The sequence below is a fragment of the Sciurus vulgaris genome (assembly GCF_902686455.1).
Source record: "Sciurus vulgaris genome assembly, chromosome: 8".
Taxonomy (NCBI): domain Eukaryota; kingdom Metazoa; phylum Chordata; class Mammalia; order Rodentia; family Sciuridae; genus Sciurus; species Sciurus vulgaris.
The window spans coordinates 94,472,743-94,499,340 of NC_136468.1; the positions used below are offsets into that span (position 1 = coordinate 94,472,743).

A 26,598-nucleotide genomic window follows, 5' to 3' on the forward strand; every position below is an offset into this window, starting at 1 on the left:
GAGTATTTACATCTCTGTTCCTGTGGGGTCACCTTCACTTGTACTTTTATTGGCAGAGATAGGGTTGGGACTCGAGCTGTGTAATTCTGGAAAAACTGCCTAGTGGGCTGGCACCACGGGGATTTTCCTGGCCCGCCTTGTGGAAGTCTCTCGACCCCGTTCCAGACTCGAGTGTGTTTTTGCTGCCTACTTACTCATTGCTCCCTTCCCCATCTCCTTTCCAACATGCTTTCCTTGGGTTTCGCGATGTTGGTCTTGACCGTGTGCGTCAACAGTGCGTGGACGGTAGCCTGCGTTTGGAGCGTGGAGAGTCATGCTAAGGAGAGCGATCCTGCCCCATTCTGGAATACCATAAATAGGGCAGGAAAGAGGAGATAATGGGAAAAGTCAGGCAAAGCAAAACGATGGAAAAATAAAACCAGCTAATAAAAATGTGTTGGATCAATAGAGGGTATCATTTTCTCACACTCTCTTCTGTGGCACTTCCATCTGGCTGTTGGCGTACAGAACCCTTTGTGCTGTGAAAGAATACAAATAACACCACCTCTCATGGCACTGGGAGGTCAAGTGTGCTTGTTGAACTTAGTTAAGATCAGCAAATGAGCTGGGTGTATATTTTAAGACTCGTTGATTCCCAGTCCTAATTCTATAAAACACTGCTCAAGGCACTAGGGATAGCAGGTCATAAATTCAATAATATTATTCTTTCTTCTGTCTTTCTACACCTCATCCCTGCTTCCATTTTATTTTTTCATTTTTAGCTTCCCTGTGTTTGAAGAATAGTGCCGGTTGGGTACCTTTGAGGAGACAAAGACCAATAGGATGACAACTTGGTGAGGGAGAGAGAGATATGCATGAAAATGTTTACAGGAGCGCCAGAAAACCCTCTATGATGGACTTGAATCCAAGTCCAAAGGGAAATGTAGACAATTTCTGGCTTGAGCACATGGGACATTGATGGGGAGGAGAGATAGTCCAGGCCAGGCCAAGTGCAGGAAAGACCCAGAGTGTGTTTGGGCTATGTGGAGGTCGCAGAATCCAGCATGCCTGGAGCCCTGATGGAACTGAGGTAGCACAGTCCTTGAGAACTACCCTATGGAGCTCCTTGAATGGAATAGTGAGCTCATCAGTTCCATTTATATCGTGGGTGGATCCATTTAATCGTTTCATGCAGTCACGTGACCCAATAAGATGTGTTATTTAAATGCCTCAAGGAGCTTTTGAGGGGGATGTTTAGAGGGGAGAGAGTGGAGTTTGGACATCAGACTGCAGGGATGTGATGTGGTCATGTGACAGCAGCATCCTGGAGCTGGGGTGGGCAGTGGAGATGGAAAGGACTTGGGATAAACCAGTGTTGCACATTCTTTCAGATTTCCTTAACTACATTCCAGTTCTGAAATATTTGGATGAACAGACTCCAAACAGACTCCCCAAAAGACATGGTTGGTAGAAAGCAGTAGTCATTGCAGTGGAAAGATGTGTATAGGTGTCTCTAGCACAGTCGCCTTGCTAATGATGTTTCGTTCCTAAAGCAGGTGCTGCTACTGGAACAAAAAATGGTTTACCTCCTAGAGCTTCCTCTCAAAATTCTATTTTGGGTGCCAGTTGTCTCCTCATACTCAAACAGTGATATGCTGCTGCATCTTTCATTTGGCAAATGATTCAGCCTGGTTGATATTATCATGATATTACCTGTGCTCAATGGTAGCACACATTAATCAAAAACTGGGTGGCTCATCCTAAAAATGTGCACCACAAGATTTGAGAACCTCTAGAGAGGCATTTTGGAGCCCAAGTTGGTAGCAGTTGGCAAGAAAATAGAAAGAATGGGGTAAATTGAAGGAAATTTTGAGAGTTCTAGCCAATGTGACAGCGTGGGAAGAGAATCGGTTAGGGAGGTAGATGGGTGGTAAGCTTAGACTTGATGGGGATCGTAAGCTCTTAAAAATGTGAATCTGGATCTCAGTAGAGAAATTGGACCTGGAAGAGCAATTTGTTAACTATCTGCATAGAAATGATCTGCAAAACTTTGAGAATTATTTTATTTTACTTTTTTTCTGCCTTGGGAGGGGGCCTAAATTGAGATGTTAAGGAATGAGCCTGCACTGTTAAATGGAACGGTTATATTAAAGACAAGGATAGGAAAGGAAAGACTGATGAAAGAGATCAAGAAGTAGCTAAAGAGGCAGAAGGAGAACCAGGAGGGCACAAGTCAAGGCAGAAAACATTTGAGGAATAGATTTTTGTGAAGGGTGAGTGATAGGGGGTTCAATTTCATTCTGCTACATATGATTTCCAGTTTTCCCAGCACTATTTATTGAAGGCTATCTTTCCTCCAATGTATGTTTATGACACCTTAGTCTAGAATGAGATAACAGTATTTATGTTCGTTGGATTAGACAAAGGGGAATGAAGGGAAGAGAAGAGGATGGGAATAAGACAGCCAGTAGAATGATCTGGACATCACTTTCCTATGTTTGTATGTGAATACATGACCAGTGAAACTCCACATCATATACAACCACAAGAATGGGATCCTAATTAGAATAAGTTATACTCCATGTATGTATGATATGTCAAAATACACTCCACTGTCATGTATATCTAGGAAGAACAAATTAAAAAAAAAAGAAAATGTTTAGGGAAGACAAAAAATTGCAGGACTAAATAGTACAGAGAGGTAGACTGAGTAATTCTAGAAGAATACCAAAAAGAAACTGGTCACTGTGTCCTTGGACTATTTCAAACAATGAACAGTGATTCCCTTCTCTCTAGCACCTGCTGCACATTTGCACATGGAATCGAATTGATCATAGATAGGATTCATTGGAACCCCATTTGGCACAAGTTCCAAACTAAGATCACTAAAGGGGATATTGAAAATTTAATGCAAAAATCACACATTTCCAAACTTGGATTTTAAAATATCTTAGCAAAAGAGATTATATAAATATCACATGACATTTTAAAGTTACCAAAACAAAACTAATTTCATGGATAGAAGTAATGTACTTTTGCCAAACATTGTTGGAATGTTTCTATAGTTCACTGCAAAAAGGAACAAGCCACACTGAGACATTTTTTTATTAGGAATAAGAGCAATAATATAAAAGAGTCTGACTAATATAAAAATTTACTAGTATAAACTTTAAAGTTTGCTCTATTAAACTGTTAATGGTGCTTTAAAAATATTATGATATAACTTAATATCTTCAAATCTAAGTCTTCAGGTAACATATTTTCTTTCTTCATCACATTTTTAATGCTCATTTTGATGGTGAACTATAGCGGCGGAGTGGAGGTTTTGGTGTCTGAAGTTATGGGTTCTGGTTTCGCCCAGGTGACCTGGTGGCTGTGCATCACTGAGCAGGCACTTTGGTCTGTCTGAACCTTAGTAGTGAGTACTGGGAAAGTCAATGTATCTTCTGGAAGACCTCAGTAGGCAGTTGTAGCCATTAACTGAGGTGATGTGAGTGGGTTAAATGTGATGGATGTTTGTGAAAGTCTTTTGTAAACAGTGTCAAAGGAATTGTTATCAAAGGGAAGAACTTGAATAGAACAAGGTGAAATACAGTCATCCCTTGGTATCTGTGGGGACTGGTTCCAAGACCCCAGCAGTTACTAAAACCCCCAGACTCACAAGTCCTTTATATAAAATGATGTAGCATTTGCATATTACTTATACAATCCTCTCATATACTTTAAATCATCTCTAGATTACTTTTAATACCTAATTTAATGTAAATGTTATGTAAGTAGTTGTTATATTGTATTGCTAAGAGAATAATGACAAGGAAAAAGTCCACACATGTTCAGTACAAATGCCTATTTTTTTCTGAGTAATCCATACTTGGTTAAACCCATGAATGAAGAAAGTTGACCTTACCTGCCACAAACCAGTTTTTAAGCACGATTTAAAAAAATACATTCTTTTGGAACAATAGTATATTGTTATTGCCCATGGGATCCTTCTAAGAAGTGAATAAATGAACTGTTCTTAATAGTTTATTGTCAACACCTGTGCCACATGTGTACTCTGGAGTTTTCTCAGGTAGACAATGAAACTTAAGTAGAAGTAGCTGCTGTCCTTTCTATGCAAAGATGGAAAGCCCTGGTATTTGGGCTTCAGTAAGTGGGTGGTTCCTTCATTTTTCACCTTCGAGGATTCACGCTCTTGATCTGCATCCATCCATGGACTACTCACCAGTGTCCTTTTGGCAGGGGGGCCCGGTTGTCGTTGTGTGGCACTTACCACTGAGTTTTAAATGTGGCGGGTGGGAAGCAGAAATGTGGAACTAGTCACTGAGTGAAGCCCGGAACTTTACCCTTGTGGGTCCTCTTTGTTTTAAAGGGTTTAAGGGCACAGTCACTCACGCACACCTGAGGCACGGGGCCTCAACCCTCAAAGGGTCAGCCCAGATGACCCAGACTGGCCGGACTTAGACACGTGGCCCTACACATTCACACAGCTTTGTGTGCTTGTGACCAGAGGCCCTTCAGCTCCTCCAAGAGCCTCCTTCTGCTTCTCTTTAAGAGAATGTTTTCCCTTGCCGTGAAGTTACTGGGGCAAATTTATGTCTTGAGGGATGAGGTCCTCAAGTGTAAGAAGCTCATCGTGCTCATCTCTGCCCACCAAGTAGCTGCAGCGAGAGGTCCACAGCTTGGGGACTTGAGTGGGAGTAGGGCTGAAAGTTTCCTGTTTATAGTTCGTGTTGTTAACACTTGGGATAGCTCCCCCCAGAATGGAACTCCAAGTTCCAAAACATGACTCTCCCAGAGAGTTTGTCACAGAAGGTCACCCTCCTCTATAAAAGACATCCTAAATAATCATTACCAGAACACTTTTTTTTTCCCTTCAAAGGGAATGCAATTGCATTTGAAAATGTAGGGTCATATACACCTCGAGACCTACTTTTATTTGTGATGAAAGGAACATTCCCTCCTACAGGAATATCCTGCTGTCACAAGCAGAAATGTTGATGACAGGGCAGGAGGTGTGGAGAAGCGGGGTTCTGAGACCAGCTCACTTCCACTTCCAAAAGTCGCCGTGAAGAATGTCTCCCGATCCCCGAAGCTGGCATTCCCCAGACATTTCAAGCCCCATTCAGTGAGGCTAACTCCGAAATCTTGACTCAAGCGGTGGTATTTATATTAGGTTTTGGATGTTAGCTCCCTTGGCTTCTGGGAGCTGACTCTGTTGAAAATTATGTTTTTCTTTTAAGGACAAAGGCCTTATTGTATATACATGTCGCGTAGTGTAATGAGCTTTCTTTCTTTCTTCCTTTTTTTTTTTAAATGTTCGGTAATGGGTGGTACTAACCCAGATCTGCCAGTTGAGAATTCACAGATCTGTAAACTGGCGATTTTAAGACTTCACACAGGTAATTCAATGAGAGAAATCGAGAGGGTGGGCCGAGTGATCTGTGCTGACCACAGCATGTCCCCTGAGTGCCCTACCATAAAATGGCTCTGAGAGAAGACCTAGAACTTGAGCACTGGTACCTCAGTACCACTTCAAAGAGGATGACGGTGACAATAAAAATCAGGAAGATAGTGATCATCACATTTTAACTTATAAAAACACACATTTCCAAAATAACTCTTGTGTTCTTGGTAAAATAAATAGATTTTGGCCAGATGGCGGTTCATGGCTGCCAGTGCTGTAGGCGTAGGCCGAGCACCTTATTTTTAGGCTCCGTGTGGTCGCCTGGCCTCTGCTGGTGCTGCCGGCCTTTTTAGCTGTGGGTGACCTCAGGGAGACTATTCCAGGAGAGACCTGCCTGGCCCATGGGAAGGAGGTACAGAAACCAAAGACCTGAAGCTGCTCTTCCATTTCTTTGGTCTCAGTGAGAGACTTTTTTTTAGTATCTTTTTCTTAACTGTTTTCCTTTCTCATTAAGCATTTTTTATTTCTTGAAATGTATCTTTTGAGGTTGTTCTTTGAGTCTAATCATGGACTGGAGCCATAACATTAAGGTTCTTTTAACCCTTCCCCACTGTCTTCTTAGCCAAATAATGCCATTTTCATTCTTTCTCATGTTTATTCATAGAGGTCTTATTGAAAAATACTAGAGAATTCTTTTTCCATTTTGTTTTCTATCTGAACAGAACTGTTGGTGCCAAGGTATCAAAAGTGCTCCTTCTTGGCTAAGAGTGTATGGCCTGCGTCATGACAGTGGCCAGGGGCTCACAGCTTCTGTCTCTGGTAAAGCCTTCTGCTCCATCTTTGACTACCATCATTCTGTTTCTTTATTTCTCAGAAGTTCATGAATCCTGGTGGTGGTCACAGCCTCCTGGGTCTCTCCTGCTTTGTGGATTTATGGTGTAAAAGCAGTAGCATCAAGACATTCACAGAGCAGTGCTTTTTGCTCTCAGGGGACACTGTTCCTCTGAATGAGAGGATATAGAAGATTAACCAGACGTTTTCCCCCTTGGGAGCTGCTATGCCTAAACAGTTAGGTTCCACCGTGGGCCTGTGTTTATCCCTGGGGAGAATGGGCCTGTTAGACTTGAGTTGCGGTGATTTCCTGTTTTCAAGCACATGTGAAACAGCGGTTCTGGTGCCCAGTGGGACCCACCAGAGTCGATGGGGAGCCCCCTGAGCACATAGGTGCAGCATGAAATTCTTTGGTCAGAAGAGACTCAGGTCAGAATTTGTGGAAGAGCTCCTTGGCAGGGAAGAGGGCAGGATCCTGTCCTTTTTGTGAGACTCAGTTGTTTGGGTGGCCCTGTTGGAATAGCTCTTTCTCTCAGCTGGGATATGTTGGAAAGGCATGTACCAGGTAGCAGTTGCTCCTTTTTCCTCTCTGGGTGCATCTGTGTGTAGGCAAGTAGTTGGGATTTATTATAAACCGTGAATTTTTTTTTTTTTTTCTGTTTCATGTAAACCATATACTGGGTGAGGGCAAAGAGAAATTTCCATAAATTACTTTGCATACTAGTTGGCCATGTTTGAGTAATCTGGAGCCCTATATTTTGGTATTAAGACATTTTTTATATTTGCCTCCTGCTGATCTTATAGAAACAGCAATTTCATGTGGTTCAATCTGATATATACTTTGAGCACCTTTAGACTTTTTCAAGGCAGATATTTATCCTGACAGATGATTCCAATGTACTTGAATGAGGAAACCTTTAAATTCAGAATAGATTTCCACTGGGTTCATAAACTAAAAATAAAATGTGGTGATAGAATAAAACTCTTTGCAACTGTGGTATGGTAAAGTGCCTCTCAATCTGTGAACCTTCAACTCCAAGTTAATGAGCTCTCTGTACATCCTCCAGACCTCTCTGAGGGTGGCTGGCAATGGGGGGAGGCGGGCTTAGTGGGGGAGCACATGGTAGGGACTCTGCAGGACATATGGGAACTGCATTGCAGGACTGAAGCAGGAACATGATTGATTGATGGTCATTAAACCTGTCACATATTTATTGAACGCTTATGTTAATAATGTCCTGAGGCACTGGAAGATTGGAGAAATCCTTTCTACCTGAAAAAGATTAAATTATCTTGGAGAAAGTTTTGAAGTTAGATATCTTTTATTGCTTTAGAAGTTTTTCAAAATTGATTGACTTATACAAGCCAGAGATAATAACTCTGGCCTGGAATATTTGATGAGTCAAAACAAACTATGATTCCTTGACTCTACTAGATTTTATATATTTATGTATATGTATTATGTATTTAATATAATATTTGTATAATGACTTTAGTGTGCAAACTACCTTCTATCACTGGAAAGTCTAAAATGAAAGTGAGTGTGAGGTGTAACCAGTAGCTGTGTATGTGTTTTGGGCCTATAGATGATTCTGTTCTGGTCTCTGGCAGCCCCGCCCCTTCCTCTCTCACACACTTTCATTTTGACTACCTGTCTTCTCTCACACAGTCGTAGGTCGTTAACAAGTCAGTGGTTAAGAGTTGTGCCTTTAGTTTCCTCTGTTCTCCCCCAGACCTTAGCAGTGGTGGCTGTCACATTTTAATGTGCCTAAGAACCACCAGGGAGCTTGCTAAAAAAGCAGTTCCCGTGCCTTACACCAGAGACTAGAGAAGCTCCCATTTTAAAAACACTTCAGTGACTTTTCTGTAGGGGCTGATCTTTAACAGACTGTTTTCAACTGAGTTTTAATGCAAAGGGAAGGACTTATAAATAGAAATGTAAATACTTATGTTCATACTTAAATATTGGTCAGATTCAGTTGAAATTGGTACAAAATTTATAAGAGGTCAGCTCTCAATTGCATGATATTGTTTGTGTGAGGCTTTCACAGAATTATGTGCATTAGCCATCTTCATTGAAGTGGTACTTGTCCTCTTCAGTTATCTCTATCAAACTTCCCCTAGTTATCCAATCAGAATAATTACTTGTTCCTTGAAGCTTATATGTTGAATACTTTTATTATAATACTTATTCCTGCCTCCCCTGAATTTTTACTAATTATTTACATGACTGGATGTTAGGTTTCTTTAGGAAAGGAATAGTATTTATTTCTTCTCAGAATCACAGGAAGCATCTAGAATAGTGCCTTGCAAGCTTTAAGCCTTGAGACATATCTTGTAAATAAACACTGTGTCCATAACCTGGGGACAGTCTGAACTTCATTTTCCTCAAAGCCACCCAGTGAGAGAGGGCAGACTTTCTCCAGAAACTTATTTCATAGTTAAGATTAGTTAGGCTCACAAAAACAAAGCAAAGATCACACAGCAAACCAGTGAGAGTTGGGACTACATCGAAGTACAGGACTCCTGTTCCCTCCTAGGTAGGCTCTACTAAGATATCTCAGAGAGAATGCTTCCTAACCACAAGTGTTGAGAAAACACCCCGGGGGCTGAGCGAGAGAGACCCAGCAAATAACTTCCCTTGGGATTGCATTTTGAACAGTCTTGTGGTCCAGTTAGGTAGAGTCCTGACTGGCGCCTTTGGGTGGGACAGCCTGACCCACTGGGTTGCTGCCAGCCTCTTCATGTGCTGGATTCCCACAGGGATGCACTGTGTTTCCTGTGGTCTCTCTGTGATGGGCAGCAGCTGCAGGATAAAGCTGATGTGACGTCTGTTTGTTGCTTCTTCAGCATGAGCCAACTAGATGTAGCAACTTGACCAAACAGCCAAGGTTTTATGACTGACCTGGTGAGATCCAGCAGCATCTGGAGGAATCAGAGGCGAGCAAGAGGAGTTGAGGGCCAGGTGAAGCAGGATTTAGAGATGACTCCTCTGCCTGCCCCCAAATTGCTACAGGAAGCTGTTTTCCAGCAGGGACCTTTCTTGTCCAGAATGGATCCATTTTGGGAAATTCTCTATTTGCTGCCTTCTTTCTGCCCATACCTTCCTCTTCCTGCTCAGGGAGAGTGTGAAGTCAAGCTGTCCAGGTTCTGATTCACATCACCTTCACATAATTCTTGGTCACATTGCTGCACAATTTCCCATACTTTTAATGAGAATCTTGATTAAAAAAAATAATAAATGAGGTTGGCCTTCCACCATTCCAGGGGTTCACCTTTATCTTCTCCATCTTTGTTATTTTTTTTAACCCTCATTTTCTTTCTCTGTCATTAGCCCCGCATTTCCATGATGTCACTCCTCTCCGTTTTGTGCCTTGTTTTTCTCAGTCTCAGTTTTTAATTCTTGGTTTTAGCCTGATACTGAAATATAAAATCAGGTATGACAGCAGAATGGTCGTTCTTGCTACACATAAGCAGGACATGGGTATGGGCAGCGTGCTGTGTGGAGCTTCCTAGTCTTGGCAGAGCCATTTGTGACCATGGTTAAGGAAGGGGTCAAGAAGTGTACTACTAGGGGTCATCGTGGGGCTGGCTCAGAGCAGAGTCAAGTGCCCAGGTGGGGGTTCAGTAAATATTTTTCACTAATGATGATGTGCTGATCTAATTTAGCCTGGTGTAGAGACTGTCCAGGAGAAACTTGAACAGCCTTCTGTATGTGGGAAGGAAATACTATGTTGAAAGGACAGAGAGGAATACTAATCCTGAAGTTGCAACATATTATTAGCTTCAGTTTCTCTCTGGGCCCAGAGTGAGTCCCTAGTTACTTACAGGGTCTTGGCTTCTCTGCTTCTTGGCTGGTCCTTCTTGGTAAGTGCAGGCTCTTCCCTGGATCCTTGGATTCTACTTACCCTGCAAAGACAAATATCACTGTCCTGGTTTTGAGTCACGAATTTTGGGATCAGAAATTGAAAGGAGCTCTGACTGTGATCTCTATTCTCTATTACTGTCTTAAGGACTTTGTATAACCAAGAAGGAAAACTTACATGGAGGGATTTTCCCTTTTGTTTTTTTTTTTTTTTTTTTTTTTTTTTTTTCCAGTTCTAATGTTCTCTTACCCCTTCACCATCTTTAATATTCACCTGGTCTTTGGTCACTAAGCTCTGGTGGGTCTGAGCCTTCTTGTTTGGAGAAATTAGTCCAAGACCTTAATCTTGGCATTCACAGCACTTCTAGTCAATTGGAATTCTCCTAATCTTAAATCTATTCCCTCAGAGACGTGAATTGGAAGGCAAAGTGGCTACTAACACTGAACATAAGAAGTGACCAACAGTGGTCAAGACAACATCTCCTGGATCTTCACACAGTGGGTGCTGCTATGCCCTGTGGTATCTTGATCTCTAATACCTGGCATGGTGGCAGGTGCTGAGGGAAGGTGACCTCTGATGGTTACTGAGTTAACAGAATACTCTCAAACAGTGGGCACATACAGTTGTAAACCCACATGTGTGTAAGGACTTACATGGGTACAACTCCCTCAGCGTTTGCATGAGGGATTTATGCTGTTTGACTTTTCTTTGGCCCTTCTTTTCACTAGATCTTCCTTATCTTCTCAGACTTTATGTATTGAAGGGCACCAGGGCTTAATCAAGATATTGTCTACATTTCTCTACTCCCTAAGTGTTTCTGTACAGATAGGTGACTTAAAAGCCACCTATATGCTATTAGTTCCCACATTTATGTTCCCAGTTCCCTTACTGTTAAGTCCTGGGTGATACATCCAGATGTCTTCTTGGAATCTCCATGTGGATGTCTAGCAGCATCCCAAATTTAAAAAGACCCAAAAGGAGATCTAATTCTCCAGCTCTCCCCGAAACCACATCGTTTCCAGGCAGTCAGGTCAGCTGTCTTGCTTCATTCACTCAGCCCACCAACTGTGAGGACCTTGAGTCCTTCCTCTCTTGTCTCCTGTGTTCAATCTATTAGCAATCTTAACAGCAAAACCCTTAAGAATATATCTGATAACTTTTAACTACCACAGTTATCACTCTTGCTTTCAGATAATACATTATCAATGATTTAAAAGTCTACAGATTTTTTCATTTATTTGAGCAAAAACAAAAAACAAAACAAAACAAACAAACAATCAAACAAAAAACTCTTTGGTGATATCTCATCTCACCCAGAATCAAGTTAGAAGAACCACAGCCTACAAGGCCTTACTTGATATGGCTCTAGAGGCCGGCCACCTCTGAGTTTATCTCCCAAAGCATACTCCCTTCTCACTCTGCGCTAGCTACACTCCTGGGCTCCTCCTTCCTTTTGTATGATATCCAATGCATTTACATATTCTTTTTTAAAAATTTTTTAAAAGCTTTTTTAGTAGTCAGTGGTGTCTTTTATTTATTTATTTATATGTGGTGCTGAGTGTCAAACCCAGAACCTCCCACATGCCAGGCAAGTGCTTTACCACTGAGACTCCAGCCCCATACATATTCTTATTCCTTCATTCAGGTGTCTGTTTCCTTACGAGAGAGGGTCATCTTCTGACCATTGGTTCTCCCTCAATACTATCCTCTTATCATTACGTTCTCTTGTTCTGTTTTGTCTTCTCTAGAACCCTCTCCAGTACCTATTATGCACATATTTGTTCGTGACAGTTCTCTCTGCTAGAATGTCAACTCTGTACAGCGATGGTCTCTCTTGTGTTCATGACGTACCCACAGTGTCGGGGACAGTGCTGGGCCCATTAAATATGTGTTTGTTGGATGAGGGAGTTTGTACCATTTGTGTGTAAAAAATTTTTTTGATTCAATAATTTTAAGGTCTTATTCTCTTCCCTCCAGGGAAATTATGTACTTTCTACAGTAAACTCTGCCTTTCTTCTTCATGACTCTCCTTTTACATAGATCCCATTCCTTCGTAGATCATGTTTGATGGTGGGAAAGTTGTGCAAATACAATGAAAGATGAAGAGCTGTCTCCAGTGAACAATGATGTCATCATAACAAGCTACATAATAAGCAATGTAAGATAAAACTACAGATGATCCCTGACTTAGGATGGTTCAACTTAAAATTTTTTGACTTCACAATGGTGTGAGAGCAATATGCATTCAGTAGAAGCCATGCTTCATGTTTTGAATTTGGATCTTTTCCTGGGCTAGAGATACGCAGCAGATACTCTCTTGAGATGCTAGGCAGAGGCAGTGAGCCATAGCTCCTGGTCAGCCATGAGATCACAAGGGAAACAACCCTTACTCTACATTGCACTGTGTTGTTGAGGTTGGGTGATTTCACAGATTAAGTGGGTTAAATGCATTTTTTTTAATTACAGTATTTTTTAGTATATTATCCTATGGTGAATCAAGGGGCATCTATGTGTTCTAGAGAAACCTCTTTCAATAAAAAGATAGTGTTGCTTCACTGGACTTGGTAACGTGATAATTATTGGTTTTGGAATGTTAATTAAATTAATTGTGTTTCCGTTTGACCTAAAACATATTGCAGATGAAAGACAAATAGAAAAGTGTGCTAAATATTGTAATTATTTCAAAGAGCAAGGAAATAGCGGCACAAAATAAGCATCTCCCATTTTCCCAAGTATCTGTAAAACAAAATGTTCTGCTGCTTACAATTCCGTGATGTTGTACCTCGGTTGGCGTGTGCTGGAGTACCATCATGGAAGAAGACTCATCTGGGCTGTGAGATCCCAAGAGGCCAAGATATGTAGGTCAAATTCAGTCTCAGTGAGATAATTGTATAACAGAACTTTTTAAAGGCTCTTTCAGTGACCTACGATGTAGCGTCTAAAGACCCAGGATGATTTGGGTGATCCCGGAGAGTTTGTGGCAGTGGAATTGGGTTGCAGCTGACTGTTCCCTCCCATGATCTGGTGACCAGCCCTTCTTGCCACTCATGTTGCAATATGTGAAGTACTTTTGCTGTGTTTATGCTCTGAGCCTTCTCCCTCTTGGATTGTAAGCTCTTCCAGGGCAGAAGATGTATCTGATTCATATTTTCTGTTCCCAGAAAAGCCTGGCGTAGTGTTTGGCCCACAGCAGGGGCTCAAAAATATTTCTTAAGTAGATTTGTGGATTCTTTGTCAGATCTGAATTCTGCAGTGCAAAGGGGTAACCTGCAAAAAAAGTATGTTTATAGCCAAAATATCACCTTTTGTAAGGGCCATTTGTTTTTCTGTTGACATTTTTTGTCTTAGGTATGTTAATGCTCTGAGAAGTTGTTTTATGAGGAAACCTTTGTTAAAAGTAATGATTAAGGGTAATGATCGTGGTTGGTTTTCTGCCTTTTAAAAGTGAGATGTTGTGAATCCCCTTAGCAAAATGTTTATGTTAATAATGTTTTAACTGGCTACTTTCATTTTTTATAACACCTTAATTTCCAAAATGGATTATATGCAAATTTGGTATTCGCTGAACATTTAATGAGTTTAAAAATGGAAGCTAATAGATTAAAATTACATTTTAGGCCTATGAAATAAATCTTTGGCTTCTCCAATTCTGTCTGACATCTGCATGTGGCCCTTGGGATAGCTCTGGTGAAGAGAACACGCTGCTAATGGCCTTGGTGAATGAGTCAGACCAACCCAATCTCAGAATTGCCTTCATATGGGGGATGCTGTCTGAGGCTGGGGTTTTCAGTTCTGTGAACTTCTAGTCAGCTAGAATACTTCTGTCCCTTTGCTTTCCTACCTGTCATTACTCAGGCTAACTGGACACCCTCTGTAGCGAGTACCAGTGTCAGGGTAGCCCAGGAGCAGAGATCGTCCCAGCATCAGAGGCATAACAGTGCACTTACTGTTATACCCAGGCAGGATTATAGAAGCCAGCCTAAACCCGATTGGGCTTTCTGTCCCAGGGGTACCTTTGAAAGGCCCAGTGATTGCTGGTGGTCGAGGTCAATTGTGCAGCTGTCTTTAAAAGTGTCTCACTGGTGACCAGAAAGTTACTTTGTCAAAATGACAGATGGGCTGGGAGCCACTCCTCCTCCCTGCTTATTCCCTGGGATGTCAGCTCTATTTACTTGTCAGAATTAGGTATTTTTGTAACTTCCAACAGAGTGTGGGCTTTCTAGGGGCAATCTGTAAAAAAAAAAAATCTTCTATTTCATCTGCTCTGTGGCTTTTTGTTAACCCACAAGTTTGAGGGGTGCTGGAGGATTTGGTGGCTTCACTGTGGGTGTGGGTGACAGAGGAAGAAGATAGGTGCTGACAGCAAGGGTGATAGCCCTCCAGGGCTGGTCACACAGAGAAGTGATTTTGACACCACCAACGGCCAACAAGATTAAGACATTCAGTTTTCATACTTTGCTCTTCTTTGGCAGAGAATCATTTATATGCATTACTAAAAGGGTCTGCTGAGTTCTCAGTCTTTTTATGCCAAAGAACCCAGCTTCTTATATTGTGGTGAGTAAGGAAAGGGACCCCAAATAATGTCTACAGGTATCACCTTCCTTCATGTCACATTGTCTGCTTTCTTGTAGAGTTACTCTAATTTTATTAGACTCTGTCTTGGTAAGCCTGACCAGTGCCCCCTGAACCATAGAACCTACTGGTAGTTGGAATTGGATCCCCCCCCAATGCAGTTCATCGTCTTTTTGGTGGGTCAAAAGAACTCACCAGAAAAGCACGAGGATCTTCATAGAATTTCATCACCCCTTTTTTTTTTCTGTTTTCTTTTGGGACAGAAGAAGCTGATTCATTATTTGCCATGTGCTGAAGGGCGCCCAGCAGTGTAAAATAATCAGAGGTGCTAGGAGAGGTCATGGGGCCACTTGTGCATGGTTTCATTCCTTTGCAGGGCTTCCTTCTCCCTGATCTCTGGTTTGCAAAGCCTTCCCAAATCAGGAGTCTTTTGGAAGTTTCTCTGCAGCACTGACCTCATCCCACATCCTAGCTGTTGGAGTCCCTTTTGGATGGGGAGGAGAGATGGGAGACCCGACCTTTTGGGCAAAATTAAAGAAGGACGCCAACACTGATTCCTGTCTCTTCACATACCTGGCTCCTGTCTGCTGGCAGAACAGGACACAGTGTACCTTTTGGTTTTCCAGTCTGCTTCTGGAAGCTGTGTGTGGTGGCAGGCTGCATCTGCAAGGGGCTCACAGGGCCGTCACTGGCTGCTTCCTATCCAGCCAGTTCATTTCAGTTACATGAACGTGTGTTGCCGACAGACCCTTTGCTTATACGATGTACAACATAATAAAAAACAGGCCGTGCTACTTTCTTTGGGCTACTATTTTTATTTGGTGGTTATTTCTTTTGTGTTCTGCCATCTCTAATGTTTTGGTTCTATTTCAAAATATGATTAAACAGAATGAGGAGCTGTTTGACACTGCCCTGTTTTAAATCAGAGCTGTACATGAGCAGCTGGGACATTCTAATGGCCTGTGTTTCTTTGTTCTGAGAGTTCCCTGAAAAGGCCAAAAAGAAAAAGAAAAAAAAGCCAGACCTAAACCCTTAAGCAGAGTAGTAAGACCCCAAACAATCCCTCCAACAAACTAAAGCCTGTTTAAAAAAAAAAATTGAAATGTTAGGTAACTTAAATATAAAAAAGACCTTATTAATCCCCCGTTGCTTCTGTTGGCACGTGTCATATTTTCAAGGTACAGTATCAGGAGAACACTGTCATTTCGTGATGTATTAGGGCAATATATCATCAGCACATCGTCTTTGTAGAGGATATGGGTACTAAAAGACACGATTCTGGCCAGACAGAGCAGCAGGGGGCCTTACTTCTTTCCTCCACCCCCCTGCCTTTTTCTTTAATCTCCCTCTGTTTTGTGTTGCAGAGAAGTGAATTTCTTCATGGGATATGACTTGTTGCAAAATAATCGGGGGGCCCCAGTGGGCTTCATAAAGTCTTTTAAATGGTCGGGCTTCAAGGGCAGCTTTGTTCAGAGTTTGCACTGTTAGCTGGGCCTAAGGAGGCCACGTTTGCCAGGGCTTAGGTCTCTGGGGTAAAGGCTCGCTGAGCCTAGACAGGAGAAAAAAGAATAACACTCCCAGATGTAGCGCAATGAATTGCGTGATGTTCTTACAAGATATTTTAACATTAAGTCTCCAAAATTATGGCTGTGGGATGCTGTGAGCCTCCGGGGAGAATATTGCCTCCTGTGCAAATGGCAAATGGAAGAAGGGTTGAGAGGACTTGGTGGGTTTGAGTCCAGATTCTGGTCCGTCTTGCAAATGAGCTGGTACTCAGACTTGTTTTGAGTTGAGTCAGAGACATAATCTGTCTTTCCTTAAAGGCCCCACTTTTCCTCGTGTGTTCAAAATGAAACCATAAAGCATCGAGGTTTATAATGGTCTGAAAATGGGGAATGCTTAACAAAGGCAAACATTTCAGTTCTTAGCTGTGAGGAGGGAGGACTCCTCTTAGCCTTTAAGACAAGTTATATATTATAGTGATTAAGTCACGGACTTTACTATCAGAGAGTCCTGGGTTTGCAGGTCTGCCCTGGCTGGCTGTGTAAACCTGATGAGCCATTTAACCTCCCTGTGCTTTGATTTTCTTACCTATAAAATGGTTGGGTGGTAAATTAATGCCTTCTTCAGGCTTGTTGCAAGGGTGAGATGACAAAATACACAAAAGCATCTTCCGTACAGTCTGGCACATAATAGATTTTCTAGAAATGTCAGGTGCTAGCATCTTGCCTGGAAAATTGTATGCTGTTTGTTGTTTGATTTCTGATGGATCAGCTTTGTTTGTGGCCTTGGTCATGGAAGGAATTGGCAAAAGTTATGGAGGTTGGTGGTGCAGAAAGATCTGGAAGCACTACTTTAGGATAAACATTGGAGGCACATAGTGCAAGGGATGTAGCTGACACCTCCCATTTCTTATACTGAGGTCTACTCACTTTGTAAAGAAAGAAGTCTCGGGAAACCATCTCTCTCCAATGTGGAGTTTCAGTTCCTTTCCTTTCAGCTTCCCTTTCCTTACCTTTGGAATGGTTTTGTTAGTTTTTTTTTTTTTTTTCTTTCCATTTTTTTTCCAAGTCCCATTGAGCTGAGACATGACCCAGAGCCTAATACTTTACACTTAGACTTTGTGGTAGACCAACTAACTGCTTTTACTTTTTTTCTCCCAGCTCTTTTGGGGTAAGAGTTATGGGGAAGTCAATTCTACTATCAGCAATGAAGAACAAGCAAGCAAAAGTTTAATTAAAATAATAAATCATCAATCAAATTTAATACTGCCATTGGCAACCATTGGGCTATCTCAGGGCCCCTTCCCCATCCTCGCTTCATTATTATTTTTAAGAGACAGAGCAGACTTTGTCCAAGGGAGACAGGCTGGAGCAGGTACAAGCTTGTATTACCTCCTCTTGAAGGCTTATGCTTGCTTGCAGAGGATTTCCCTGACCATGCATTTCAGAGAGGGAATTGCTTTATTTTCCCATTTTTAGTGATCAGAACTGCTGATGAGAAATGGACTCTGTCCTTTTTTGTCTTAGGATGCTTCAAAAACACTTCTTTCTTAGGCTTTTGCTAACATTTCTGTATTCGAGAATCTTCAAGTTTTGAGGTTAGGTCTGTTTGCCCAAGGGCAGTCCCATTCCTACCATGACACCTTTCCTCACCTGTCTGACCCAGGTAGCCCATCCTTCTGAAAAACTTCCAGACTAGATCAACTATACACTAATCTAGTCTTAAAATCTCAAGAGTCATGTCAAAGCTGACCTAATTCTAATATGGTATATCTATGCATTTTAATGCTGTGCCTTAGAAAGTAAGCTTTCTGACTAGTCCCTTAATCCAGGCCTGGGAACCATATTCTGTCCGCAACTCCATTGCTTGCTAGCTCTTTAAGGGACCTGAGACACTTAAGTTCATTGTGTGCCATTCCTCTCTGTCTGCAAATCGAAAGAAATCTGTGAGGATTAATGAAATAATGTCTGTAGAGCTCCTTAGAAGAAAGGTGCTATGTAAACACAAAGTATTATTCTTCTGTTTATGAGAACTGGTATGATATTGCCTAGGAGAAATTGGGACCCATGTTCAAAAGTATCATAACATTCCCTTTGGCTCTTTCAGGGTTGGAATTGGGTTACAATGGGGTACTTCAAGGAGAAGTTGACCTGTTTAACTTCATGCATGGGGAGACCAGAAATTCCAATGAGAATACATAGGCTGATGTTGGATCCTTTTCTTCTGGTCTCCCTTCCTTGGGAAACTTGACACAAGACATTCATATTCCTAAAAACAAATTCCTATCTGAGCAATTTGGAGACTCTCCACATGAAACACTGTTGTGTGTGTGCTTCAGATAAGTTCTCTAATATGAAGATTTTGATTAAGGGTCAAAGCATCCCTATTTGTGCTCACTAGCTTGTCCTTTAGTGCCAGAAGTTACGCTGCAGTGTTTGCATAATCTTCCAGTGTCCAATGTCGTGCTTCCCCCTAGAGCTTGTACGTGTCTGGAGATAGGAGCCTGGCAGCCTGTTTCTCCCACAGCACTAGGTGTTAAGGTGCATGTGCCAAGTCTTTGATGTCATGGCTCTGCAACCCCCACTGCTCTGAGTTCCTTCACCTTTCAGTCATCTATCCCTTGACAGTAGCTGATAACAAAGGGGATGGATGTAGGTCCCCTCCTGTGAATATTTGCATTTGGGTGGGGAATTTTTTAAAAAGTGCTGCATTATGTTTGTATATAACGCTGGGATTTGTTGCAACATATTCATACATGCACACAATATAGCAATAAAATTTGGCCACTATCACTCCTTAGCACTTTCCCCCTCTCTTCCTGTCTCTGGGTGGAGAATTTTGAAGGCAGCAAATTCTTTAAGTCCTTTCCCCAAATATGACTACCGTGATGAAATGACAGAGGGGGGTGGGTATGTGTGTGTAAAGGAGAGAGAGGTGGAGTGAAGGACTCTTATTTGGGAAAGAACCACTTCCGCTTATTTACCACTTCTAATGATGCTACCTTGTCTATGTGCTTCATTGATCTACTGAGTATTGTTCATTTGGGCAGAAAGAAATTTATAACTTCACAGCCTTCTCAGTTTTCTGAGAAAGGACCTGCCTGGCACTTTGAATTTGCTTGTTTTCCAAGACAGCTGTTTGCCTCTGAGGCAGGCTTTGCTTTCATAGGGGACAGGAATGGAAGGAAAATTATGCCATATTCCAGGGGAAGAGACTCCTGTGGACGGCCACCTTGCTAGTATGGCTCATCAAATGTAGGATCAGCAGCAGGGGAATGGGTATTTTCAAGTTCATTTTTATTTCATGAGATCTGTGATACTGTTTCATCGTCTAAAACATTATCTGTCTGTGGATGGCTCTCCTTCACCACTCTCATCATATTAGATGATGTGTTTTTGTCTCCAGATTATTATGGTTTCTTAAAGCATAAACGACAGGTCAGGTAATACTTTCCATATTGCATAATAGGATTAGTTCTGGAAGAATTAACAAAATACATTCAAGTCATTGGCTGGGAATATAAAAAAATCATCTCAAAAAGTTTTTGTCTGGTGGAAGAAACTGGTGCTTTGCTATCTTCTGTATCCCTCCGCTCTCCCCCCCCCCCCCCCCCCCGCATCCCCACCCCCCACCAGACACTGAAAAATGCTCCTGAGGTGGGAGCCAGACTCAGGGCAGCAATTTCTAAAGCCAGGGAACTCTGTGCTGCCATCTAGTGGCATATTTTAGACACAGCAAGCCGATTGCCAGAATCCTGCTTGAACTTGGCTGCGGCTGGAGCTGTGGTTTGGCTCCAATCCTTATAGACCTTTGTTGCCAGCCATGTAGATTTTTTTACTCCTTTTCCCCTCTCCCCTTTACTTTTGCCTGTTGGCACTTCATTTAAGATGCCTCCAGAGGCTACATTTTAGGTTTTGATGTATGTGGTCAATGTTAGGGTATCTATTGCCTATCTTTCAGAAAGGAGGCAATAATATAAACAGACACCTTTGACAGCAGGTAAATCATTGACTAGAGAAAGTGATAAACACGGAGGGGAGACTCAGAATGGAAGCTGCAATTAGATCTGTTACTTCTACCGTAGTTAGTTTGATTTTTTTTTAGGTTTCCATCTTTTCCTTGAATCCATTTTTTTTTTTTTTTGCCATAATTAATTGTTTGCTTAGAAATAGAGAGACTCCAACCCTAGCTAGAATTTGGGGAAAACTGAGGATACCAGTCTGGCTTTCAGAGTTGTGAGAGACACATCCCGGTCAATATCCAGATTGGAACCACTTTTCTTGTTACCAGAAAACAGCTGGTGTCTGTTGACTTCCCATGGCTGGTGAAGATGCAGATTCTTGAAGTTATTCTTCTTTTGGAGAGCTCAAGTCACATGAATGGAGCTACCAGGAAGACCTCAGTCTCCCCAGGGTTTGCAGGGCAGGGACATCGTTTTGTTCTCTGTATCCTCAAAACTTGGAAAGTACATTTAAATGACAGATCGTTTCTCTATCTGAATTCCAGAGCTGCCTCTTGTGTGTTTCCTAACTTGGTTCCTCATCTGTAAAATGGGAACAATGTGGAATTTTTGGAAAGGATACATATGATTCTTAGCCCAGAGTCTGAACACATCATAGAAAGTGAACAGTGTATGTGAGCCAATATCAGAAAATGTTTCTTGAATGAAAAAGTGAACTGAGTGAACTGTGACCTGGAGCCACAGTGATTGCTTGGTGTTCTAGAGACAAAGTGACTGAGGAGGTGGGGGACTACTGGAGGTATGGCTTTGTGTGTGCCACTCCTCACTAGGACCACTGGCTCAAAGGTGAGTGTTTTGTCTCTTGGCAAAAATCAAGAAGTAAGGGAGTGGTCTTAATTAACCTCAGTTTGAATTTACCTTGTAGCTGCTGCACTCAATTAAGGAGACAGAGGAATCAGTTTCCAGTGATTCTCCAGATTTTTAATTATTTTCCCTGGGGGCCAGAGATTCTAAGCATATCTTTCATATCCATGTCAATCAGACACCAGGGAAATAAATGATCAGATATGGCAGTTCCATACCGACATGGCCTTGTCAGCATTTAAGAAACTCTAAGTGTAATCAGAAGGGGGGAAAGCTCCACTAAACCTACAAATTTAGTTTTGTTCTCTCTCTCCCTCTCTCTGTGTATAGAAAAAAAAATCCAGATGTGATTCTACAAACCATCTGGTTAAAATAACTTTTGTGCTGGACCGTAATTACAAGCTATTTATTATGAATCTTGGGATCCTGTTATGGATTTTGACTGACTCCCAGATTTCTAATTTAACAAGGAGTTCCTATGGAAGAATGTCTGCCTTCCTGTTTATCACATCCCAAATTGCATCTTCACATCACTCTGACTGCCACTCTGCCTCAGAGCTTTGAACTCTCTGTGCCTGAGGAGTCTTCCTGAGGAGCTGCACTTGGGGTGGCCCTTTTCTAAGGCTGCAGCCAAGCTGGCTGAGTGTATAAATCTATGGTGACAGGTTCTGCTTGTGGAAGAAATTCATGTCACAGTCAACCTGGAGTGGGGCAGTCTGTATCAAAATAGGACTTGCAGAAGCTGCACTTAATATTGCCCAGTAGCCTGCATGTCTGACAGCTGTACTTGATGACTTTGGTGAGAGTAAGTTTGATGATACTTTTAATTTTGAAAAATAACTCTCTTTAATTTAATATGTGACCATAACTATGTTATGTTTGTAATTTGAGAAACGTTATAAAAATAAATCTATGGGCTGTGACTTATAGTTAGCCTTGATACCACCCTCACTGTGAAGAAACAAAGTGAGGCAAGGGGCTTGGAGCCAAAGTCCTGATCTATTGTTCACAGAGGCAGAGTGGACAGCTCCTTAACCTCCTTACTCCTTCCTGGCCTCTTCAGGAAGAAGCATACTCTTTACAGCAGTGGTTCTCCACCCAGGCTGGACTCAGATTACCTGGGAGCTTGAAAAAACAAAGATGCTTGTCTAGATTACAGAGCTGAGCTTCAAGGGGTAGGGGACAGCCTCAGCCTTTGTTAAGAACTCCATGGGGGGTTCTAATTTGCAGTTAAGGGTGAAGACTACTGTCTCACAGGATCTTAAGGAGCAAATGAGGCTAGCCCCAGGAGGGCACTTGCCACACCAGAAAAACACCACGCACCAGAAAAACAAGAGAGAGGGACAGGGAGAGAAAGACTGGATTGCTTAGGTAGCCACACCTTCCTGTCCTACCAGTGAATGAGAAAACAGACCGTCAGCAACAACAGCCCTTTAGGAGTGGGGTTCAGGTGGCAGTGGATTGATGCTCAACCTCTGGGTGGTTGGGCAGGTCCTGGGATAGCCTCAAGCTGTTTATAGTGGTTGTGGCAGGACTCAGGGGGCTTTGCAAAGTTCTGATGGCAGGGGAACAAGAGGACTGATAGAGGAATGGAGCTGTTGGAAGGTGGGCCCTGTCCTTTTAATGCCCCCTGACCCATTCAGGGAAACCGTTATGGTTGAATTCAAGGGAGTGGGGTTCTGGGACTCACAAAGTATCTGATGAAAAGACAGGGGATGAAAATCTGGATTAATCTTAAAATTAGACTCTGAGAGTATCTTGGAGGCACTAGAATGTCAGGGCATTTGATATAACATAGGTGATAAGTTTATCTTAGAACAGCCTTGGGACTGGACTTCTATACATGGACTTGGCTTAGGCTTCCAGTCTTCAATACACACACACACACACACACACACACACACACACACACACACACACAGATCACTCACATACACACATGTGCACATCTTCTTGGTTCTAGACCAGAGATGGTGAGGTGAACTCTTCCTTGGTTTCTGATGAAGTGTGTGGGAACATTTGTGAGTCTTCTCAAGTTCATGGTCAGGGTTGAGTTGGGATTCCTTCAGTCCATATTCCAGGAGGGTTCCAGGTTTATTTTAAAGTGAGCAGAGCTGGCCTGTTGTTCCTCTTTGGTCTGCTTCCGCACCAGACAACGGAGTTGGTCGCACCAGCCCTAATCCACATTAGGGAGTTGTGCGCACACATTTGTGACATTAGCTTAAGTTCCACATCTACTTCTGTGAAGCTGCGTCAAGTTGAAGAAGTCAGCAACTCTCTCTGAACAGCGTTTTTCTTATTTGTAAAATAGGGATGATGATAAAATTTACCTCATAGGACTTAAGTAAGAATGAAAACCATACCACCTAGTAAACTCTCGTTAAAACTCAACTCTCGGTGCGATTCTGTGACATAGTGTTTTGGATTGTGTGCGCACACTCCTACTGACAGGCATACACATCATGTTTGGATCTTCTCTGAGACATTTTAACAGCTAACCTTTCGGGATAAAACCAAAGATGCAAATGCTTACCACACTTTCATTAGCATAAGTGCTAATGTAACGCAGCTGTCCCACGGCTATAAAACACTGACGACTGTGTCTCTGCTTGGCATGTGGAATATTATTTTTTCTCTTACTGAGCTGATTCAATACTCAACTTTGTCATTATTTGAGTTGGAACATTAGATTGCTGCATTTTAATGCACTCAACTATTAAGGATTGTTGGACGTCCGTGAGAAAATATTTTTGTTCTCACGATGCAGTCCTGGCCCAGGTAGCCCGATGGGCAAAATATGATTTACACAAATATTATCGTTTCTGGAGTGTGTACTAAAAGGAAACCTTAGAATGCAGCTGGAGAAAGCTTCTCCCTGAGCATTCCGTTATCTGGGCAAAGTTGGCCTTTACAGAAAGGACTTTTCAGCTCCTCTCATCTCTTGAAGTCCTGTGCGCTCCAAAAGTCCTGTGGTCCTGGAAGGATACTTCTGTTTCAGGGAGAGAAAAATTCCATTTGCTATCACAGAACTTATTGCCAAGATGAAAGCAAGATAGAGGAAAACTTCTGCTGGGGTTAGGATGCTGGGGACTCTGTTTGAAGTTGATTTCAAATGTCTCTTGTTTCTTTTTTGCCTAGAATAAAGAAGTGACGTGTAAGAGAGAGAAGTGCCCAGTACTGTCGAGAGACTGTGCACTGGCCATCAAGCAGAGGGGCGCCTGCTGTGAGCGATGCAAAGGTGAGTTCTCTTCTGGCTGCTTTCTCTTTTGGCTGTGGCTTAGGCATTTTTATTTCTCCTTCTCTCACCTTCCTTTTTACTCAGCAATTGGCTGGGGTGCAGTTGGAGGTTGGAGGGAAGCTGGGGTGTGCATGCATGTGTGTTCCGGGACTGCCAGGAACGCGGCTCCCTGGTGAAAGAATGAAGGTACAGTGAGCATCCGCATACCTGTGTATTTTCTGAGGCAAGTTGTTGACTTGTCCAGGAGAAGATGTAGACCCGATGACTATGTGTAATTTGTGCACGAGTGCTCCAGCGTATTTTGTCAACAGGTTTCTACAACTTGGTTTTTCCAGGCTCCTCGCTTGCCCTACCCTCCTCTGCCCGAGGAGTTCTTAAACCTGAATTTTATCATTTTGGTCCCCTTTACATTTTTTTTCCTTCCAAATTCAATCTCAGTTCCTCCACTTGTCCGTGAAGCAGCTCTGAGATCTCCTGACACCAGCTTCTTTCCCTTCAAACTCTAGCGCTCCTGCTCTGTCTTAAGGGTTGTTTTGGTGGTACCTTGTCTTGGCTCAGTGCAGCCCCTTCCTCCCATCCTGCCTGGAGGCCGCCTGTGTCCAAGGCCATCTGCCTTCCTTCCACACTCTTCCCTTTATTTTTCTGGCATCCAATAATGTGCTTTTTGCTCTTTGGTATCTCACTTGTGTTAAGGAGATGATCGGCTCATTGAGGATGGGACGGGGGTCTTGAGGTTGTGCAGCGTATGTGCAGACAGTGCGTCACCATGTGGGGCACCCAAGAGGCCATGCCAAGGCAGGATCTCAGGGTGTGAGCTCAGGCACCATCCCGCCAAGTCAGAATCCAACAGTACTGGTTGGCAGTGTTCCCCCAAATTTTGTGATCACTCAGAACCTCAGAAAATGTGGCCTTATTTGGAAATAGGATCTTTTGAAGATATAATTAGTTAAGGTGAGTTCACAAAGGATTAGGGTGGGTCCAAATCCAGTGTGATTGATGTCTTTATAAGAAGAGGAGTAGACAGAGATAGACACACTCAGGAGAGGGCCAAGTGGCTGGGAAAGCAGATACTGGAGTGATGTTGCTACAAAGGGGACCCTTCCCCAGAGCCTCCAGGGAGAGTGCTGCCTGCCAACACCTTCATTTTGGACTGCCAGTCTCCAGAACCGTGAGAGAATAAATTTCTTTTGTCTTCATTATTTTTAATTAATCACAAAATAATTGTACGCATTTATGGGATATAATGTGATATCTCCATACATGTATACGTGTAGTGATTAGATCAGGCCAATCAACATAGCTATCATTTCTAACATGCATCATTTCTTTGTGTTGGGGACATCTAAAATCCTTTCTTCTAGTTACTTTGAAATATACAGTAAATTATTGTTAACAACAGTCACTCTCCTGTGCTATAAAACACCAGAACATACTCCTTTTATCTAACCATACTTTTGTACCTAATGACCATTCTCCCTATTCCCTTTCCCCCATCCTTCTCAGCCTTGATAACTCCATGCTGCTGTCCAACTGTGTGCACCATATTTGTGGTGATGTGTATGGTGCCACGGGAAGCTAACTCAGCACCATTGCCACAGGAGCAGTGGAGACCTGGACCCTCCCTCCCCCATTTCTTGCCTGTTAAGTGAGGATAGTCACAGTGTTGTATGGAGTTAAAGGAAAACTATTGCAGGGCCTGTGTGTAAACATTTCTCTTTGCATATGTGATCGCTTGTGTTTCTTTTCCCCATAATCCCTGGTACCTAAGGGAACTTTGGGCTATTTTGGTGTGTAAAGCATGTGACCTCTTCTCCTTCTCTTCTGGCTATTTCCTTTTTCCTCATCCTTTCCTTCATTTACCCTAGTCTTCCAAGGGAAAGCAATAACCCAAGACAGATACATTTTCTGAGTATCCTTTTGGATGTTCAAGATAAACCATTCTAACTAGATAAACCTTTCCTAAGGAATCTACACCCAAGAATAGATCAGTGAATTCAGCTTCCTGAGTTCTCTTTTATTTTTGAGGGGGGGAGTACTAGGGATTGAACTCAGAGGCACTCACCCTCTGAGCCACATTCCCAGCCCTATTTTATATTTTATTTAGAGACAGGGTCTCACCAAGTTGCTTAGTGCCTGGCTTTTGCTGAGGCTGGTTTTGAACTCAAGATCCTCCTGCCTCAGCCTCCCGAACCACTGGGATTGTGGGAGTGGGCCACCACACCCAGCCTAAGTTCTCTTTAGGATAGTAACCCCAAGGCATTTGTGGGGAAGTTGGAGATCCCTGCTCACTCTAAAGCAGACCTTCCTGACAGAGACCCTGAAGGCATCTGACTTTTCAGGGGCCTTGAGGGTGGACGCTAAAGGTGCACACTTTTCT

General features: G+C 42.5%; 1 protein-coding gene across 5 annotated transcripts in view; it reads left to right on the forward strand.

The window, feature by feature from the left end:
* Positions 1–26,598, forward strand: part of BMPER (BMP binding endothelial regulator) — a 245,214-nt gene that overhangs the window by 7,523 nt on the left and 211,093 nt on the right. For all 5 annotated transcript variants that reach the window (XM_079150871.1, XM_079150875.1, XM_079150872.1 and 2 more), the window contains one exon: positions 24,122–24,221. In XM_079150871.1, the coding sequence (XP_079006997.1) occupies positions 24,122–24,221 (100 nt within the window). The remainder of the gene's footprint in view (positions 1–24,121; positions 24,222–26,598) is intronic.